The following is an 18,290-nucleotide window of genomic DNA, read 5'->3' on the forward strand; positions in this document are numbered from 1 at the left end:
AACACCACAGTCAATCTTCATATTGCAAGACAGCACTTTAGGGGGCTGTGATAAATCAGCTTAGCAGTGGGGTAAATGTCATCCCATACTTGTCTAGCTGTAATAGTCTATTTATATAATAGGCAGGATTCTCTGATAAGATCTTTGTTCAGTCATACATTAGTATAGATTAACCTGTCGTTTCTGAAACATGAGAGAAGGGAGGCGGCCAATTTACCTCCTCTACACCTTTGATTACATACTGTATACCTTCTCAGTCCCCTCCGTGGTTACACCACACAATTGAAGAGGAGGAAAGACATGTCAGTAATACAGGTTAATAAAGTAATTAAAATAGTAAATATCATCCTTGGAAGAAATCTTGTTTATTTCAACAGTGTGCACGTAAATTATACCAGAAATAAAACTGTTGTTTCATCCTTAAATTGAGCTTGTGCTTATAAAATGGAACATTCAGCCAGAAAATAATTTCCTTCTGGCAAAATTTACATTTACACAGTAATTCTACATGTGGAAATGTTGTGAGAGGGTCTAGCTCACTCCTTCCTCAAGTCAGCTACTCTTTTTCACCCTTGTACAAATGAAAAGAAACAAAGTAAATATATCAGATTATTTATTCAGTGTGAGTTTTGACCTATTTGCAGGTAGGTTACAGTTGCCGAAATACGTGAGGGTTTTAGCCTAGGAAATTATCCATACAATTATTCTGTCATTAAGAGAGAGGTGAAACTTGATCAGAGCTGGATTTAGGGCTTACCTAGGAAAGCTTTGGACTTGCATAGTTAACAGGACAAGCTCATTCTACTGTATTCAACAGGTTAACGACACAGACATTTTACTCGGGGTTTAATACAAGAACTGCAAGAATCCTATTTAAACAGGCGTTATATCACCTTTGTTATAAACAACGGGGTCTCGTTTTGGAAAAATCCGTGATTTAAACATTGCTAACAATAAAGCTGATGGGCTGCTTACCGTTGCCATTTCTTCCGCTTTCGCAGGTGGGCTAGCAGAACTGTCATATCTGTAGGCAGAGAGATTAAAATATTGGCTTTGGAAAGGAATGTGATGCAATTTTACTAAGTAGTAAATATCCAGCATTTTCGCTTTGGAAAGGAATGTGATGCAATTTTACTAAGTAGTAAATATCCAGCATTTTCTCTTTAAAAACTATGGAGAAGCATCTGAAAAAAGACTGCTCCATGAAGAATCCATCCTTTCCTCAATAAAAAATCCTGCTAACAAAAATGCTGGGGTAATCTTACATACAGTTTGGTCTTGTCAGCTTGCAAATGTAGTTGCACAGCCAAGAATGAAGTCAATGTACTGATAGCTCAACATCTGCAACAGCCATAAAGTAATTGTTTCAATCCCACATTTACAACAAGATGGTATTAACTTCCTTTGCCAAACAACAATAATTTAGAAGGTGTTATGAAGTTAACTACTTGTAAATCTGTAAGTGGTTTGCATCTGCAGTTCTATTGTTTTTCATTTCTCCCTGCTGAGACGCAGAGCTTCACTCTGCCCCTGTGTAGGGGCAGACCCAAAGAGCAGATTGGTTTTGGTGTGAGCTTTGGAACTTGCTGCTACGCACCCCCAACAGCCTTTATTTACAAATTTTTAAGTCATGGTAGAAGGCTCGTCTGCTTTCGTAAGCTATACGGGACTGCAAAGGCTTGGCAGAGAACTGGCTAGAGTGGCTGTGAGTAATACAGTGGTTAGAACAAGCTGAGAAGCCCTGAACATAAAAGATATTCTGTTCTACGGGGTGACTTGCAGACATACAAATACAAAATAAACTGAAGAAACAAGAACAGGACTTGACTTTATTGACTCTATTCAAGTCTGCAGACTTATTTCACAATTAAACAAATGCAGTCCCTTCAAAAGCCCTGACGGAAACGTTGCTCAGCTTGTGTTTATTGCCAGTTCTTCCTTGTTTCAGAGACAGTTTGGGTTTTTTTTCCCAGGAAGTTAATTCTGGAGAGAGACTGAAGTAGGGAAAGAAGATTCTGCTCAGTCCTGTTTGTCTCCAAGTCTTTTAGAATGACCTTGTTGTTAGGCTCTTAAAATCTTCTTGTGCTCAGGTAGACTACTTTATTGTGCTTCAACAGCAAGTATAAACCGGCTTGTTGGCAGGTTCTTTGTGGCCCAGCCTTTCCTCCTGAAGTGCTTTGTCATTTGTTTGCAATGTGCTTGCAGGCAGGGAAGAACAGTTGAAAGGTGCAATTTGTTTTTGCTGCTGTAATTGTGAACTGTAAAACCAGGAATCCTCTCCAATATGGGGTCCAACTGAAACCAAAGGAAATAAGCCTGTTGACCTCCATGGGCTTAGGATCCGGCCAGACAATTTGAAGCTGAAATTCCTAATTTTTCCTCGTAGCACTGAATATGAAAAGCCATTAGTTCAGTGGGTTATCGCTCCCTGCGAATGAAGCTCATAGAACTCGGACTCAGCGATGCAAGTAGCTCTTCCTTTAAACTAAAATAATGTTGAATATGTTTTAATGCTTCTACAAGAAATTAAGATGAAATTTATGTTTCAGAGTTTTTACTATTATTTGCTGCAAATCAAGTGCAGTGCAATCCTGTGGCTTAGTGAGTTACCTTAATTTTAACTACACGTGTAACAAGAATGTAATATATTTTCAGAAACAATCTTCTTCAGCTTTACTGTGCAAAGCCACTCTACAATGCTCTCACTTGGTGCTGTGCTTGGTCATGAGTTAATCGCTCCTTGCAATAAAGCTACATGAAGCAGTTAGAAATGTCTTCTGATAGTCTAGGCAAACACTGAATTTTCATTTGCACCTCTGGCACTACTTTAAACTCCCTATTTCTTCATTTTCACTGTTTTTTTTCAGAAATAACATGCCACTGCATCCTGCTTTACTTTACTCCCTGCCAACCTAGACAGACAAAGTTATTTTAATCTTTTCCCTATGGCAATCCCTCCACTTCTCAAACTGCCTCATTTTTTCTGAACTCTTTTAAGTTTTACAGCATTTCTAAATTAGAGTTTTGCTTACTTCCAGAGAAATATTGCTTCATTTTAGGAAAAAAATAATTTAGTTTCTTTCTTGGTAAAGGATATTGAGCAATGTTTACATTATCTCACACACGCATGCAGGCGCACAAACACGCAGTTGTAAACATCATCTATTATTTGTAAACAGAAAAGAAGCAAAATTACTGCTCAAGTTCAGAAATATTTGCCATCAGAAAAATACTACTCACTATGGAAAACAAGAAGTTATATTTTATAATTTTTCACTTATATACATATGTGTCCTTTTCATGACAACCAAATGTAAGACTAAAGGTAAATGATTACTCCGCTTACTACTGGCAATAATAATATAAATCCATGAATTAAAATCTGCTGTGACTTAGTATTTTCACTGAGGCACTTGTCTTCCCGAGGCCATCTCCAAGTTGTCTAATGTCAGAGTGCAATCCGTTTTCTTCCATACTATTCTTATCAGTGCTACATAAGAAGCCAGACAAGCAACAAACAGAACTTACATACTCTGAAAACACAATCATACAGCATTTCTTTTCCAGCATGAATCACGCTTACATATCAGAAAAGATACGGATGAATTCAAGAACGCCAAACACCTCTGCACCAAAAGCGAGCAAACATTTCACTACCTTTAAACTACAGTTACAAACCTTTTATTAGCATCTTCTGTATCTCCGCAAAAGCCTTCTCTTTTGTGCAGCATCCATAATTTATTCTCACAGCAAAACACCACCACAGCTGATGAAACTCTCCAGTACAGAAAGGACCCTCTACACAGCCATTAATATTGAGCTATTTAAAAGCTTATGCCAGTTAGGCTTACTTACAGGATTCACAGTGCTGCCTCCTATTGTATTTCACTAGCTCTCCAAAATAACTCTACCTGGCGAGAGGCAGATTATTTCAGTACTTTGTCTACGCGTAAAGCAAACCACATGCCACGGCAACACCTAGAAGAGGGTGGGGGAAGTTTTCGACAGACAGGCGTGACTAGAAAATGTAGCAATCAGCTCAGTTACACGTCAGGATTGACTTGTTTATTTTTCAAGCTGTGCTGGGTAAGAAATCAAAGGCGTCTGAGCCTGAGATAAAATGGATTTTCTGTGGAAAAGCCAGAAAAACACATATTAGAAAATCTGATGCAACAATAGGCATGGTTTATTTTTTTTTTTGTCTTCTCAAATTAAGAAATCATTACAACGCTTAGATTCTACAGCAAAGCCTAGACCTGAGCTTGTGCACTGGCTGCCTTTCTGTGCACCGGGATAAAACGTCGTTGAAATCTGATTCTCAGCTACACAAGTGCTCCTTTATTCTGCAAGAATCCGGTGTTGATGAGGCCCAGCTAAGGGGCATTACATTGTCCCAGGAGAGGAGGGAGCAGATGACATGTATGGAGCAGTGCTAAAACTTCGCAGATTTTTTTTTCTATGCTGTGTTGCTATATGAGAGAATTGTTACCAGTAAACATCCACATATCTAACTTCACAGGCTCTAGTCAAGCCTCTCCTTAAGCTTCTTTCTGCTTTGATACAAACACTCCATAATGGCAAGCAAAACCAACATATCAGAGTTAGCATCCTTTCTTTAGAGGCTTGCATCCTCTGTCAGTGTTTATTACAGCTGTTCCTTCTTAGCATCACGCCACCCAGGAGCCCCAGGCAAGGACCAGAATACCAGCCTAAGACTCACAAGCAGAGTGAAAATCAGCTCTTTGTGCCAAAGTTCTTGATGCTTCCTACTTAGATTGCACAGCTCTGCACAAAGCATCTTTACCTACAATTGCCTGTCCCAAGCATTACCCTAAGATGCACACAAAAATAATAATAGTTCACTCAGGTGTTGCTGACACACACAACCACAGAGGGCAAAACTTAGGAGACAACAGTCAGCCTGCTGGAGTGCAGCTCCCACCCCATTCCCCTCTGAACAGCAGCTTTCCCTCTGCAGAAGGCAAGCGAGAAGAGTTCTCTTTAAACAGCAGCTCCAGCACTGCATAGAAGACCAACTTTGCTTCAGATCCAGATGAAACCAAAGCCCTGACAACGCACAGAAGACAAAAGCACTGGAGAGATGCCTTGTTTGTCTGGCTACAACTAAAGCTGCAGGCCTGCCTCTAAGCTGCCTCTGGGCTAGAAATGGTGGGAACTGGTACAGCAAAGCTGCCTGGGGCTGGTACTCTCTGCCACCGCCTGGGAAAACTATACTTGCCTGTTATCTCACAGCCACAGGGCACCAGATCCCCATGCACCTTACACCTTGTCCTCTTGAGAGGGAATTAGTTAGGATGCAGCTGCTGCTAAGTCTAGGGGCTTTCTTACACTTAAAGCCTTTATGCAAAACCTGAGCAAAATAGATGTAGCTATGAGGTATTGCCTATTACTTGCCACCCTCATTCTTCTGACACAGAACAGTGGGGTCATTACACGACCAAGAAAAATCCCAGGCATTCCAGTAAGGTGAATGGCAAAAAACCTGAAAAAAATCAGTTTAAAAGTTTTCTAAGCAAAACACAGAACAATTCATAGACTTGTTTTTAAAGCTGGAAATAACATATGTTCCGATTAAAGCTCACCGTGGTTGCTTCTGAGCCTGGTTTTTCCTTGATTTTCTAAAGGAGAAAAGCCAAGCAAAAGGTGATCTGAACCCCAGAAAGGAAGCTGAAGTGTTCTTTTGTGCTTGATGATTTGTATGGGATGACATTTTTAATTCTTTGTGACCTAAAAATATTAGAAGAATTTGATTTGTTTCAAGCTTTCACTAAAAACAGTATTAAAATATACATCGAAAGTTATGTCTTCATAAACAATTTTATTTTGCTTACCTTTTATGCCAGGAAAATCAAGTTTTATTCACATTTTTTGACAGGCTATGTGACATGCTCATTTATAATGACTAACTAGAAGACTGAGAGAAAGATAAACAGGTCTAAAGTTTCAAAAAGTGTTATTGATTTTGGGTGAAACGTGAGATAAATGAGGCTGATTTTCAGAATGTAATCAGCACTCAACTGTTTGAAAACCAGAACCATTTTAAAATATAGGCAAATTATATTGAAAATTATTATTGAAAATTAAGGCACCCATAATCACTAGTCACTTTCTTTACACCTTTGTAAGAAATATAAATATGACAACCCTGAATATACAATGGCTTAATAGCCTGTAATGTACCCACATAACAGTAATTCAGACTTCGGTGTCTTCTGTATCATGTGATCCTTTATTATGGTATTCCCATGGCCACTGGAGTACATTTTTTCCTGCTACAAAATGCTTATCAGAACTGTATTTTAAATGCAAGATATCACGAATTATTTGTTTGAGTTATGATTTCATTTCTTCAAACGGAACATAAACCAAATCTACGTGTAAAAGCAGTTGGCAATTGGTATGAAGGAGAGGATAAGTATTTCTCACAGATTAGGGAAAGAAAATGCAGGTTTGGTTATTAAAACATGCCACAGAAAACCAGAGGAAATAAGGAGACAAGATACTCTTAAAACATCACATGCCTGGAACAGTAGGACAGCCTGAAAATGGCTTATCCAGTAACTGCAGGAGAAAGTAAAACCAGAAGTGAGAGCAAAGGGCTACTAATAACAACAGCAAAGGGCAGAATTCTGCACCTAATCCAAAATGAAGTGAATAATTCACGTCACGCAATTTAAATCCTGTGTGTAATATATGGCTTTCACTTCAGTGACAACCACGGTGTATTAGAAAATGCTGCATCTTTTACCCGTTTCAGAGCCTAACTTCTTGGTGGCATTGTTTGACTTGACAAGGAAGGTGACATCAGGAGAGTCCTAACGGCACTCTACCATAGTCAGGACGGTCTAGGGATGCAGACAGAGCGAGGCTTGCCGGTAGAAGTAGTACCTTTTATCAAATCGACTTATATGATTGGAAATACCAAACAAGCCTCTGAGGCACACAATCTCTTCTTCAGATCTGAAATAGAAACAGCAGCTTTCAAGGTGGAGAGAACAATTGCACAGAGTTTAGGTAGCTAATGCATCAGTTAGAAAATCGCTGAAAGAGAAAAATAGTAGATAACTGTGGAGTAGAGGAGACATTGGGGAAAAACAGGAAAGGGAGAGATCGGTTCAGTGCAGGTCTGCAGTTTCAGGATAATATTTAGGGTTTCACTTTTCTTTTGAAATACATGATTTTGTTTCCAATTGCTACGAAGCACAAATAGGAAGAGCTCAATGAAAAACGTGCAGGAATGTGAATGGCATAAAAGAATATATTATATAAAACTATCTGGATGAAAGATGAAAAAGACAGGACAGAATGCCATGCTTGGTATAGAGACACTGTGTTTCTTGTGCACGCTCATTTTGGATGGGCAACCTGTAAAATGAGATCTCCAGAAGCTGCTTCCTGCTCAGCCCAACTTTTCAGGCTTTGTCACCCTCCCTGATAATCAGCGCTGGTATGCCTTTATCCCCGTGTTACCGGGAAAAGTTTTCACTGGTACACCTTTATCACTGTGTTACCAGGAAAAGTTTTCACTGATACAGTCAAACCTCTCTCACTCAAACCCAGATTACCTACTTACTCCAAATGCCACATAGGTGCTCCTAGTTTCTTTAACAAAACTAGGCAAAAAGGAAACAGTTTTTGTACAAAATAAACATTATGGCTTTGATGGGGAAACCATCACTGTATTTAGTATAATTACAGCAACTTCATCTTCATTAAAGGAGAATTTTTTTACAGTGAAGACAATCAATCCCTGGAACACCTCCTTGGGGATGGGGTGGAGTCTCCATCTCTGGAAGTTTTCAAGACATGGCTGGACAGAATGCTGGATAATCTCATACAGGCTCCCTTTCCCAAGAAAGGTTGGATCAGATGATCTTCTAATGTCCCCCCTACCTAGGCCATTCCATGATTCTAAATATAGGATAAGAATATCAGGGATTTTCTATTGTGATTCCCAGCTGTGCTTAAAGAAACATAATCATTTTGAAAACGTATCTTTGGTAAACCTTTGGCATAAGAAGAAATTCAATGCAATTTCAGAAACTCCTTAGTTATTACACTTTAAAATGCTCTAAGACTTTATTTTGGTGACCATTACCATGTAGACAAGGAAATGGGAAAATGCAACTTACTGGTGTTTTTGGTCTTCCTTAGCTGATGCTCTAATGGTGATTTTATCATTTTATTGACATCAATGTAATCCTGAAATTTTTTTTTTTGTATTTCTTCAAACCATTCTCCAGTCACTCCCTGCAGCCCTATTTCAGACTTCTTTCTCTTCAGAAGTTTGCTAGAAAGAAAAAAAAAAACCAAAAACTTATTTTTAAGCCATTTTAGATATTGCAGGCACAACATTAGGAATTCTTCCTCTTGTTAATTTATGTATTTACAGTACATTGCTACATAGAATGACTTATAAAAAGATACAGTGGGACATGATACATTCACTACAATCACATAAAAGTTTTAGAGACAGCAGAATTCTCCAGCTTAATGATGAGATTCTGTGACCAGAATTAGTCTCCGCGCCCTTCTTCCTAGCAAAAAATGAGGCCATAATTCATAAATATGATATCACTAATTGAAAGTAAGATGAAGTTCAGCCAATACTCAAATTAGAATAAATAATACTCTAACAAAGCAGTTCTTGAAATATTTATTCACTTATTTAAGCAGAAGCAATAGCAAGATTATTCTGATTTTCAAGAGGAAGCTCACTGAGGACCTGACATTGAGGCAGTGAGGTGCCCACCACAAATTTTCTATGTAAAGAAGAATAATAACTTGTATGCTCAGCTAATAGGCATTCACGCAACGTGTTCAACGAGTTTATCATATTTTCTTCTTTCCCTGCGGCATAGTGATTCTGCCAGTGTTTAATATGTACGGAAGCAACTAACAACGAATATGAACGTTCTGCCATGCAGAGGAGGAGCCTGAAGAAGCTATACATATGTGGCTGCAACTGAAGATGTTTAGCAGCAAATTCAGGCTTTAGACCAAGAGGTCACAAGAATGAATTGTTTATTGGGCATAAAAGAACAAGGTATAGTTACAGAAGAGCTGGAATAGTGCAATGCACATGCAAAGTTACTTGTTTTCAGATTAAATCATACAAGTGCCTAAAGTGCAGATGCAAAAGCAGCAAACCCACACCACAACTGATTCTGATGGCAACAGAATAGAACTTTGCACACAGTATGGTGATGTAATACTGATGTTTTAGCAAGGCTCTCATGTAAATCTTCCACCTTAATCTGTGGTAAAACCCACGTCTAGGAATACAGATGCTCTCACAGAACATAAATTATTTCAGTTATCAATGGAAATAAAAACCCGTATTCGCTGAGACCACATTACTTGGCCAACTGTATCCTGGGCCACATCAAAAGAAGCATGGCCAGCAGGTCAAGGGAGGTGATTTTGCCCCTCTATTCCTCTCTTGTGAGACCTCATCTGGAGTATTGTGTCCTGGAATCCTCAAAATAAGAAAGATATGAAGCTGTTGGAACAGGTCCAGAAGAGGGCTACAAAGATGATCAGAGGGCTGAATAACCTCCCATACAAGGACAGGGTGAGAGAGTTGGGGTTGTTCAGCCTGGAGAAAAGAAGGCTCCAAGGAGATCTTATAGTATCCTTACTGTACCTGAAAATGGCTACAAGAAAGCTGGGGAGGGGCTGTTCACAAAGGCTTGTAGAGATAGGACGAGGGGCAATGGGTATAAACTGGAGAGGGGCAGATTTAGACTAGACATAAGGAAGAATTTCTTCACTGTGAGAATGGTGAGGCACTGGCATGGGTTGCCTAGGGAAGTGGTGGCTACCCCATCCCTGGAGGTGTTCAAGGCCAGGTTGGATGGGGTCTTGTGCAGCCTGATCTAGTGGGAGGTGTCCCTGCCAGTGGCAGGGGGGTGGAACTGGATGATCTTTAAGGACCCTTCTAACCCAAACTATTCTATGATTCGAAATAAACTTATTACAAAGGCAAGAATGTTAATCATCACAGCTATTACCGCACTATGGGAGTGACTGAACGCCATCAACGCCATCTGCAGCTTGGAAAACAGCCCAGCAGTAAATATGAAACAGGAGGAGATGATGAACAACGCGCTCACCCGTGCCAACTTCATGACCTCACTCCTGCGGGCTTAGCAAATGGGATCCAAGATACCAGGAGGAATTAAAACACACAGCGCCAGGCATGAGGTATTCGGGGAGTGGCTGCAGCCACGGCGATTACCCGGAAAAACAATCCCAAAGCAGTTCTGCTGCAGACCCGAAAGTGGAGAGCATCTCTTAGAATCCATCCCTGGGGTCTTTTCAAAGCCGAGCCGGTCAGAAGGGGGGTGGAGGAGTGGGGGAGTCCGGGGCGCCCCCTGGCGGCGGCAGCCCGAAATGCAGCCGAGCGCCCACCGGGCAGCAGCGCCCCCTGCTGTGCCCCCAGCACCCCACGGTCCGATGTCTTTACCAATGACTGCGATAAAGGCATTGAGCGCACCCTCAGCAAGTTCGCAGATGACACAAAGCTGGGAGGAAGTGTCCATCTGCTGGAGGGTAGGGAGGCTCTGCAAAAGGATCTGAACAGGTTGGAACGATGAGCTGAGACCAATGGCGTGAGATTTAACAAGGCCAAATGCCGGGTCCTGCACTTGGGGAACAACAACCCTATGCAGTGCTACAGATTAGGAGGAGTCTGGCGAGAAAGCTGCCTGGAGGAGAAGGACCTGGGGGTGTTGGTTGACAGCCGACTGAACATGAGCCAGCAGTGTGCCCAGGTGGCCAAGAAGGCCAACGGCATCTTGGCTTGTATCAGAAACGGCGTGACCAGCAGGTCCAGGGAGGTTATTCTCCCTCTGTACTCGGCGCTGGTGAGACCGCACCTTGAGTACTGTGTTCAGTTCTGGGCCCCTCACCACAAGAAGGATGTTGAGGCTGTGTAGAGTGTCCAGAGAAGAGCAACGAAGCTGGTGAGGGGGCTGGAGAACAAGTCTTATGAGGAGCGGCTGAGAGAGCTGGGGTTGCTTAGCCTGGAGAAGAGGAGGCTGAGGGGAGACCTTATTGCTCTCTACGACTACCTGAAAGGAGGTTGTGGAGAGGAAGGAGCTGGCCTCTTCTCCCAAGTGACAGGAGACGGGACAAGGGGCGATGGCCTCAAGCTGTGTCAGGGGAGGTTGAGAAAATAATATCAGGAAATAATTTTTCACAGAAAGGGTCATTGGGCACTGGCAGAGGCTGCCCAGGGAAGTGGTTGAGTCACTTCCCCTGGAGGTATTTAAAAGATGGGTAGACGAGGTGCTCAGGGACATGGTTTAGTGGCAGACAAGAATGGTTAGACTCGATGACATCTAAGAGGTCTTTTCCAGCCTAGTGATTTTAAGATTCTATGATTCTACTGACCCCCAACTGGAGTAACCCACACAGAAACACCTCTTTGCTTCGTGTCCTGGGCTGCATCAAAAAAGCATGGCCAGCAGGATGACGGAGGGAATTCTGCCCTTCTATTCCACTTTTGTGAGCAATAGTATTGTTTATGAGTATTGTGTCCAGTTCTGAAAGCCCCAACATAAGAAGCATATGAAACTTGTGGAACAGGTCCAGAGGAGGGCTACGAGCACGATCAGAGGGCTGGAGCACTTCTGCTCTGAGGACAGGCTGAGAGAGTTAGGTTGCTCAGCCTGGAGAAGAGAAGGCTCCAGGCAGATCTTGCAGCAGCCTGCCAGTACCTGGAGGGGGCTACAGGAAAGCTGGGGAAGGACTGGTCACAAAGGCATGGAGTGATAGGACAAGGGGCAATGGTTATAAACTGGAGAGGGGCAGATTTAGGCTAGATATAAGGAAGAATTTCTTCACCATGTGAGTGGTGAAGCACTGGCACAGGTTGCCCAGAGAAGCTGTGGCTGCCTCCTCCATGGAAGTGTTCAAGGCCTGGCTGGATGCAGCCTTGAGCAGCCTGGTCTGGTCGGAGGTGTCCCTGCCCATTGCAGGGAGGTTGGAACCGGATGCTCTTCAAGGTCCCTTCCAACCCAAACCAATCTATGATTCTATGATTCACATTCTTCCTCTCCAGAGAGAAGTAAAACATTTAAAAAACATAGAATCATCAAAGGTTGGAAAAGACCTCTGAGATCAAGTTCAACTATCAGGCCAACACCACCGTGCCTACCATACAATGTCTTAAAGTGCCACATCTACATAGTTTCTGAACACCTTCAGGGATGGAGACTCTACCACTTCCCTGGGCAGCCTCTTCCCAATGCTTCACCACTCTTTCAGTAAGGAAATTTTTCCTAATACCCAATCTAAACTTCCCCTGGCATAACTTGAAGTCATGTCCTCTTCTCCTATCACCTGTTCACTTGGGAGAAGAAACCAGCTCCCACCTCACTACAACCTGCTTTTAGGTAGTTGTAGAGGGCAATAAGGTCTTCCCTCAGCCTTCTCTTCTCCACAAGCTAAACAACCTCAGGTCCCTCAGCTGCTCCGCATAACACTTGTGTTCCAGACCCTTCACCGGCTTTGTTGCCCTCCTCTAGACACGCTCCAGCACGTCAATGTCCTTCTTGTAGGGAGGGGCTCAAAACTGAACACAGTATTCAAGAGTCAGCCTCACCAATGATGAGTACAGGAGGACGATCACTTCCCTACTCCTGCTGGTCACACCCCTCCTGTTACAAGCCAGGATGCTGTTGGCCTTCTTGGCCACCTGGGCGCACTTGGCTCATTGTTAATCTGGCTGTTGGCCAACACCCCAGATTCTTTTCCACCAGGCAGCTTTCCAGCCATTTGTCCCCAAGCCTGTAGCATTGCATGGGTTTGTTGTGACTAAAGTGCAGAACCCAGCACTTGACCTTGTTGAACCTTATAAATCTGGCCTCAGCCCACTGATTCAGCCTGTCCAGATCCCTCCGTGGAGCCTTCCTGCTCTCAAGCAGATCATCACTCTTGCCCAATTTAGTGACATCTCTGACAATCACTGACACTAGCATTTAAATATTGTATAGTCCTTACTGCTGTATCTCTGGCACTACCTGTACTCATCTGTGAACGTGCTGCTTTTGAATTGTTTTGTACTCCCGAACTCATGAAATAAACCCTTTAAGTTGCTTTTGCATATTTATATTTACACACACATGCACCCTATATGTAGAGTTATGGAAGTACCAAATAATATGAATATGTAATCGCAATATCGCATGACTATTAAATATTACTCATTTGTGATGGCTCCTAGCCAAACCACATCATTTCCCTATATACCTGCTCTGTCAAGTCTACATGCCCCCTCATGATCCTAATGCATGACAGTTGTGAACTAAAAGGAAAGCCTGTCTCAAGAAACAATTACAGCCGAAGATGGTATCTGCAGTCATTATTGCAATGAACTTGCCTTTGAGGCAGCGCTATTGTTACTTCGATTGCAAATTACATATTGAGACATTGCTCTGCAGGAGAGCAAAAATACCTAATGCCCTCTAAGCCTAATGTACTGATCCTTCTTCCCTGTCCGCTCCATCCTTCCTTCCTCCTTGTTTCTCTACAGCCCCTTTGGACACTCGGAGCCACTTTCAGAGGAGACAACATTATTGTGATTGAGAAAAATATCTTTAAGCTATTGCAGGATTAAAGGCAACTCCATTCCCAGGAGAACTTGCAGGAGACTGCTCCACAAACTGGAGCAGGCAGCAATCCTAAATGACCTCACAGGCTACACCTCGTTACCTTTTCCCATCTATTACCCTACATAGAATCTAAACTAATGAATCACTCGGGAGCAATGCCTTTGCACTGTTTTTAAAACCATCTCTTCCTTATTGGCACAAGGATGTCCCAGTACTTTTGACACAGACATCTCCAGGGAAAAGTTAACCTACATGTTTGTATGTACTCAACTTTCATGTGGGTTGTCATAAATACGGTGAAAACGCGCTGTAGCCTCTCCCTGCCACTTCCTGCTAGGATAATAAAGAGCTTTAATTGCTACTGTAAGAGGAGAGGCATTTTCTCTACTGTCTTCATCCTGAATATAAAGCAGAAGACAAATGTGTAAGGCAGTAGAAACTGGGTTGCCCAATAGGACATCTGGGGACAACTTTGCTGCTTGCCAGGTACAGCGATCTCAATCCCACTTTTGCCAGAGCAGAAATAATCATAGAATCATAGAATAGTTAGGGTTGGAAGGGACCTTAAAGATCATACAGTTCCAACCTCCCTGCCATGGTTCCTACTGGCTTCAGCAGAAGCAGGATTTGGCCCTAAATGACTCTTAGCACATACCTCATGAGAGAACAGACACACAGCAGCCATGGAGCATGAGGAATTGCACCAGGTGAAGGATTTGCAGGCCAGTATTTGCTCACCCGATCAAAGCTCTCAGTGTCTGAGAAAACATGGCTGAAAGGATTGCGTATAAAAACAGTGCTGAAAGCATTAGATAAAAACCCACAGCAGGGCAGTTAATATGCAAAAACAGTTACCCAAAATTCTCTTTACATTCCTTACTTTGTCAGTGAAGAAAGGCTATTATGCTAAAAAATAGTGCCTGAAGAATTTGCTCTTTCCTAGTTGTTTTGATTCCACTTATCGCCTTGCCATTGCTTTATGCCTTATGGTGAACTGTGCATCTCTAGCTAATTTCTATGACCAGTTCATCTTCTAGAAAATTCTGCCTGTATCATGAGTACCTCTAAAATACATACGCAAGAATATTTTTTTACTTATAGCTCCTTTTAATTTTATAAAAACAATTTAAAGACAAATCACCAAGTCGCCACCTTACTTCAAGAAAAAGGGGGTGGGGGGAGAAAAAAGCATTACTGACAGCAGCAACAACTACCACAGCTGAAGTAATTTGAAAAAATTATTATCTGCCATTTCACATAAACATACAGTGCAGTAAAAAAAAACCACTCTAGTTTCCAAGGTGCCAGAGAAGCATTTGTGGCAGGTTAATCCTACCAGGAAGAGATGTGAAGATACACAGAGCCAAGATACTGTTTCCTGGCATGTTAGACACACAACAAGTCCATTTTCCAAGGCAGTCTTTATTCTTAGTAGCTGGTACGTTTCTACTTTAGACATCTTACTTTACACATTAAAGCAACCCTTTGTTTATTTTTCTTTCTTAGTCTTTCTGTTTGGCTAATGTCAATAATCCAAGCCAGCTACATTGTTATATGTAAAATAGATGAATCAGAGAGGAAAACTGACTCCCATGTTTTGGTTACACACACTACAAGACAGTGTAAAAAGATCTAACTGAAAATGTACTTATTTTTCCTTTGGCTTTTATATTTGTAATTAAGCATTTCTACAGTAATTATCTGGTAAACCGAGGCTTCCTCCATTTGAGGAACAAAATTTGCATTGGAAATAATGCTTGAATCTAACCTGCTAGTCTGTTACTAATCAACCATTCAGATCTAATTTTCTCTTCCCTCCCAAATACTAGTTCTCTAAGTCTTTAAGGTCCTTTCCAACCCAAACTATTCTATGATTCTATCCTTTTCATTGTTAGTACTACTGCTGTCATTTTTGTTCTTATATATTGATTTTTAAATGCCCATCAAGCCACTAAGTTGCCTTCAGAAGACGTATTTGTCTGAGTATGTAACCAATACAACTAAAGATGGGTGCCGGCAAAGAGGATGTGCCACAACAAGGAAAACTGAAGAGTGCGTTGCTTTGATGTTTCTTAATAACCATGACCCCAATACCAAAAAATGTAATGGAAGGACTTTCACTGTCCTGAACTGGCATCAGGTGAGGCTGCTGGAGAATCACCTAGTGGTGACAACTCTGGATGGAAACGAATAATTGGAAGAGCCAAGAAAGGTTCATCTGAAGTACAGGGGAAACACTTCACAGCCCAGCGCTGAACTGCACGGGATATGTTTTCAATCCCACTTCAATGGACACATCAAGTTACCAGCTCATAACTATCCCTATATCTTTGGATTTTAAAAATATGCAAAAGCCGGAGATGGAAGCAGAGAGAAAGTGAAAATGTAATTAATAGTCTCTAGTTTCTCCTCCCAGAGTGTACACTTCATAGAGAGCAGTACTTTAAACACAAAGATACCACTTTTGCACATGATTTTGATATGCATTCTGTAGCACCCTTTGAAGCAGTAAGTAGAGCTTCTTAAGCAGATAACTGCAAACAGTAAATGCCATTTATATCTCCGGAACACTTCACTGGAAAAAGACATCAGCTTCACACACTAAGTCTTGTCATAGGTGTCAGGGACACAGGCAGAGAATATGCGAGGCAAAGGCAGAACATCTTTTCTGCCCTTACTGAGGTTCCACCCTGCCTACTCATGGGGAAAATCCTTCCATTTCCACCTCTCTTCTTTCTAATTACAAGCTAGAAAAATCACAAAATCATTATTACACTATGTCTATTCAGGAGATTTATTCTTTTAAATAACAGCTGACCATCTGCTTTGAGATAGCCTAATATGGTGGCAACATGTACATTACACTACACACAATCCACAAAAACAATGAGATTATCAGCATACACAACCATTCTCATCAGACTCCCACAGAGAGTTGAACACTTCTTTCCACTCTGTTACTCACAATGTTTCTTGCGTCTACAATTTTTTAACTTAAGCACCCTCTCTGCAATGGCTAAAAGTTAACTTTGTTTTTTCCCAAATCATTAACTTCTTACATTAAACTACATGAAATAAATACACCGCAGGTTAACTTCATCTAGATGGTGTTCTCTTTCGCCGAGTCAAACATACCATTTGCCCTCAAAGCTTTTGTCTGTTCCCCTGGCCAAGAGCACAGACTGATATTTTCCCTTGAAACAGAAAACTAGGAAATGCAAGAGCAATGATGAGGTTCATTCTCATGCTGACCATGTAACTCCTCTCTGCTCTGGCAGCTCAGGAATCAGAAATTCTCTGAAATTTTTCAGTTATAGCTCTGAAATCAGCAGCTCAGTGATTGTCTTCATAAAGTGAAGTTGTTAAAGTAGAGTGTTGAAAGCACGGGAGCTCAGGGTGATTAATCCCTCTCAAGCTGCAACAATACCTCAAAATATTACTTTTAACATGAACTTAGTTCTTTAGCAGCTACCCCAGTTTTACAGCGAAACTATTATTTCAGCGCTGCTGTAACAAATAGAAAAGACTGTAAATATGTATCTTTTAATTAAGTTTATACATACTTAGTATATGAAATCTTTTAGTCCTTGTGCAGCTGGTCAGCAAGAAAGAGTGAGATGAAACACCGCTAGTAATGTCACAACTGTCAGTGACTCAGGCTGACTCTGCCATTTCCTCTACAGTAAGTGTGAAACAGGGAAAGCTCCACTCTGAGAATGTTTTACAGGTGATTTACAATCTCTCTATACAGGCTGCAAATGACAGGTCAAAGAAAAAGGGTGTTACTTTATTAGGCTGTCAATACTCACAAGCTGCCTACCAATTTTACATGGCAATAACAAAACAAATCCATGATGCAACGGAAAGGAAGGCTACCTATCATTTTTAAAGTGTGTCACATAGCTTCTTAACGTAGTAATTAATATCTCTAATGAGATGACTTCATTAAAAGGAATTCCCATTAGCATTAATAAATACTAAAAGGTGCAGTGGACATAATTCTCCATGCAAAGATCCCGATTTGTTTGTAGTCTCAATCTGAAAACATTGCATGGCAGGACTAAGTTTTGGGCTCCTGAATTTCTGTCCTGGAGATCTTACACAGAAACACAGATGCATACCGTGAGTGCCACATAATGGGTTGGAAGGCTGGGGATCAGATCTTCTTAGGTCTCCCAGTATAACTAAAGCTAATGATTAACAGCAAACATATTTACTCTTCCAGGGCAGAGCTGCTAGTTGATTGAGAGACCTTTTATAAATACTGAAAGCATGCAGAGAGACAGCCCTCTATGCAAGTAATTTACAGCTCAGCTATGTATTATAAACTTAACTGCCTTGCAAAGACATACAAGGCAGATACTATTCCTCTGTATGACTTTCTTTATGCAAAACATTTCGTTGTTAACAGTATAAGGGGAAAAACTAGTAAATGGACACAGACCAGGTGAGAACTCTCGATGAGGGGAATTGATTTCAAATGAAGACCAAGGTCTCATCTCTGCAAGCTGGTTTGCATACGACAACCCATGGATCTCGACTGAGCTCTAAAACCGAGAGGGTCCAGACAAGCTTAGCCATTTGTTTGTACAGAGCCAAGCTTGAAGCCAAGGGCTCTCAAAATACAATCTCAGGTAACTGTGCAGAGTC

At 41.4% G+C, this 18,290-nt stretch overlaps 1 protein-coding gene across 5 annotated transcripts in view; it reads right to left on the minus strand.

Annotated features, from left to right (window-relative positions):
• The window catches only part of EXPH5 (exophilin 5), a 38,878-nt gene that overhangs the window by 10,474 nt on the left and 10,114 nt on the right, over positions 1 to 18,290 (minus strand). For 2 of the 5 annotated variants that reach the window (XM_054051374.1, XM_054051384.1), the window contains exons 2-4: positions 8,154 to 8,311; positions 5,604 to 5,748; positions 976 to 1,024 (exon numbers count right to left, since the gene is read on the minus strand). In XM_054051374.1, coding sequence (XP_053907349.1) covers positions 976 to 1,024; positions 5,604 to 5,748; positions 8,154 to 8,311 — 352 coding nt within the window. Of the gene's footprint in view, positions 1 to 975; positions 1,025 to 3,678; positions 4,025 to 5,603; positions 5,749 to 8,153; positions 8,312 to 17,203; positions 17,328 to 18,290 lie in introns of those variants that run through there. The other 3 variants (XM_054051392.1, XM_054051400.1, XM_054051408.1) reach the window with 3 other exon arrangements.

Source organism: Cuculus canorus, chromosome 1 (genome assembly GCF_017976375.1).
Source record: "Cuculus canorus isolate bCucCan1 chromosome 1, bCucCan1.pri, whole genome shotgun sequence".
In the NCBI taxonomy this organism is placed as follows: domain Eukaryota; kingdom Metazoa; phylum Chordata; class Aves; order Cuculiformes; family Cuculidae; genus Cuculus; species Cuculus canorus.